The sequence below is a fragment of the Aplysia californica genome, unplaced genomic scaffold, assembly GCF_000002075.1.
Source record: "Aplysia californica isolate F4 #8 unplaced genomic scaffold, AplCal3.0 scaffold00215, whole genome shotgun sequence".
Taxonomy (NCBI): domain Eukaryota; kingdom Metazoa; phylum Mollusca; class Gastropoda; order Aplysiida; family Aplysiidae; genus Aplysia; species Aplysia californica.
In genome coordinates, this window is record NW_004797485.1 from 232,704 (window position 1) to 236,229 (window position 3,526).

Below are 3,526 nucleotides of genomic sequence, written 5' to 3' on the forward strand. Positions count from 1 at the left end.
GAGAGAGAGAGAGAGAGAGAGAAAGAAGAGAAGGGAAAGAAGTGATTAGAGCCAACACAACCACAATCAGCACCCCACCATCCCCACCACCAACGACAACCCCTCTACCCATCACCAACGCCCCCCCCCTATCACCACCACTAAAACTCTACCGCACCGCCACCGCCATCACCACCACCATCACCACAACCACCACCTCCGCCAACACAAACACACCTCTCCCCACCACCAACACCCCAATCACCACCCATTAAAACGCTGCCACCACCACCACCGCCGACACCAACAACAAAAAACAACCACACACACAAAAAAACCAACTGCTGACGGATTCCGAACCCACGACCTTCTGGTTGCAAGCTCGACAACCTAATCACTAGAGTCACCGACGCCACAGTTCCTTCCTCCCCTCCCATCTGCCAAAACCGAACCACCCTTCTCTTCTCAGAATGTATCGCTTTCAAACCTTCACGACACTCGAATGAACAGCCTCTTTTTCTTTAGCTCAAAAATAATATTATTATTCTCAAGGAATACCATAAATCACAGCATGTTTTCTCAACGAAATAAAACCCCAGCCACCGTACGATGACAGCCAGGCACCAGCGTCATTGTCTCACGCGCCGCAAGGGTTATGAGGGGCCGCTATCACTTTTGACCATCGCATTCCTGACAGACAGTGCAATATTCCAACCTGTCGCGTTAAGCAGTTATCCCAATATTAAGGTGAAAACCCACTTTACATGGTACTTGTTGAGAGAGAGAGAGAGAGAGAGAGAGAGAGAGAGAGAGAGAGAGAAAGAGAGAGAGAGTGGTAGTTTGGTGTATGGCGAGAAATGAATGTGTTCTTGAGATCTGGCACGCAGGGTTATCGTACATCTTTCCGAGTGTCTTCCAGTTTAGTAGCTTTCAAGTGAGGGTTGACGTTAACGTACCGAAAACGTATTTTCTTTTACTTGCTGGAAAGCTTTATATTAATCTTTGAATGGTTTGAAATGAAACCAAATAGAAAAGCTGCCTACAACTGCGAGCAACGTTCTTAAAAAATATTACAAGGTCCTTATGAATTTTGCTCCTCGGTTCCTTAAATTTTTGACGTCGTGATTATTCAAGAACTTTGATTTCCGTGCCGACGTGCTTTTGTTTACTCACACAAACCAGAGAAAGGGGAGGAAATAGTACAGGAATCAGATAGTGTCTGTTTGACGCCTGGAAAATGTCTCACTAGAAAGGTGTTGTTTTTTGTTTACCCCCCCCCCCCAGCCGATGGAGGACGCCACTGGTAAATTCAACTTCATTGCTGCTGCCCCTCTTTTATTTCAGGGGGTGGATGGCGGGTGCTGTGGTGCTGTTTGCTCTTTCTTTCCTATTATCACGCCTCCCTTATCACGCCTCCCTTTTTTGTTTGTGTATGTCTCTTGTAACACTTTTGATTTTCAACATTTATACGACATCATTGTGTTGTAAGTGCCGTAAAACTCTGACTGATACTAAAACTAAACTTTTGTTTCGGTCACTGTCTGTGTTGCCATGGTTTCTTTCACTCTAATTGACTGTTACTATGTCGATGTACGATTCCTTTACTCCAACTCTTCCTTTCTGAAATGAATGTGTAAGATTTAGTTTTGCAAGTGATGAGAGCGAATGGATAGGTGTCACTGGTAGGTCCTAAGTCTTTTCTTCCCGTCGATTGTCTCTTGTCTGTTTCCCTTTCCTTTTCCTGCTTTGAATAAATATTATTGGTGGGTGGTTGGTGGGTGCTGTGGTGTGGTTTGCTCCTTCTTTCCTATCAAACATCTATCGTCCTTATCTCCCCTCCTCCTTTTTTGTGTTTGTTACTCTCTTGTAACACATCTTATCTTCTGGCGCTCATGTGGCCTTATGCAGTTGCGAGTGCCGTGAAACTCTTACTAAAACTAAACTAAAAAATGTTATTGTGTCAATATTACTCTCCCAAAGACGGTGGTTGGAGGACTATAGTGGTAGGTCGTTCTTATTTTCTTTCACTTTGTTGTTTCTGTCTGCAATTTTTTTCCTTCCCCGTGCACCGAATCTTCATCATTGTATCGGTGTGCTTTTCCTTGCTCATACAATTACAAAGAACAACTAACTGTACCAAGAGAAGCGGTCGGTGATTAGCGGGTGCTCTGGTGTGGTTTGCTCGTTCTTTCTTATCAAACATCTATCGTCTTTATCCCCCCTTTTGTGTTTGTTACTCTCTTGTAACATCTCTTATCTTCAAACAAACAAATGTAAACTTTGGCACCTCCGTGAACTAATTGTGTTGTAAGTGCCGTAAAACGCTTACTTAAACAAACAAGAAAGATGAACGACTTACCTGGTAGAGTTCCTGCAGAACTCCAAGCACTGCCACGAAGAAGGCCGAGGTGTAGCGCTTGTCGCCCGGCGGGGGAGCGCACACCAGCAGCGGCCGCTTGGACCCCGCGAGTAACGCGCGCCTCACGCCTCGGGCGGCCGCCTCAGCAAAGGTGCGCACGTCGTTCTCGTCCCCTTCCAGACTGCCCACACTGGCGTAGACCAGCCGCTTCGAGGCGACCACGTCGGTGAGCGTGACTGCGGGCGAGGTGCCGAACACCTTGTCGGCGGCGAGATAGCGCTGGATGACCTCCTTGACGGGGACAAGGTTCTCGCCGATCAGATTGTCCGGCGTGTCCGTGATGACCACCACGGCGTCAAAGTCGGCGCTCTGCACGTCGGTGGTCAGGGTGATGTTTTGTTGGTCCAGGTGTAGATTCACCGCGTCATTGAGTACGTTTGTCGGCGTCTCCTCAGTCACTAGCTGGTCCTTCTCGATGACGAAGGCGGTGGGAGCGGCCACCCAGGAGGCGAGGAGAAGCAGCAGTAGCGGCGGCGGCGGCGGCATCTTGACGCTCCGCGTGGGAGATGAACAGGGCGCTGTTGTCTGAAATAGATTCTGGTTTTTAGAACTATACGTTTTGCCGTTCGCTGCTGTGTTGATTTTTAACTGCTCGAGCTCCTCATGCAGTGTGTGGCACGCGGCGTCCTACTCTTTCTGTGACCGGAGGGCGGAGGAGAGACGAACAACTGGAAGCCCCTGACAACACGCGTGCACGTGCACGAGCTCTTGTGGTTGACAGACCTGCTGCGGGGTCCTGTCGCTGCATTATATAACACTCAGAGACACACGCACACTCAGAATCCTGTACAGTCACATATACAGAGACCCTCACAGAAACAGGACTTGGCCAACGTCCGAACGATATTTTTCCCCTGTTCCTTTCTACAGATTCCAACAATCACAGAATTGGGAAAAAAGATAAAACGCGTAATGTATGAGCTTTTGACGACGACTTTGTACCGCCTTCAATGACCAGTTCCTCTCTCTGAGCTTAGCTCAACGGCCAGGTTATTCGCCAAGCCAGGAGACTGAGTCTCAAGTGGATTGTTTACTTGTCTGACCCTCGAATGGGATCGGAAAAAGACTTAGTCCTGTTGAAAACCCCCCACCAATTTTATTCGGACAAAAAAAAAAACGGGGGTTGGG

The 3,526-nt window shown here is 48.1% G+C and overlaps 1 protein-coding gene across 1 annotated transcript; it reads right to left on the minus strand.

Moving 5' to 3' along the window:
- Window positions 1-2,338: 2,338 nt before the first annotated feature.
- Window positions 2,339-3,375, minus strand: LOC106011924 (putative aminopeptidase W07G4.4; the record flags this gene model as incomplete). The annotated part of the gene is given in 1 exon segment (XM_013083162.2): window positions 2,339-3,375. A coding segment is annotated over 1 exon segment (546 nt), but the record flags the coding sequence as incomplete, so codon positions are not given.
- Window positions 3,376-3,526: the final 151 nt, after the last annotated feature.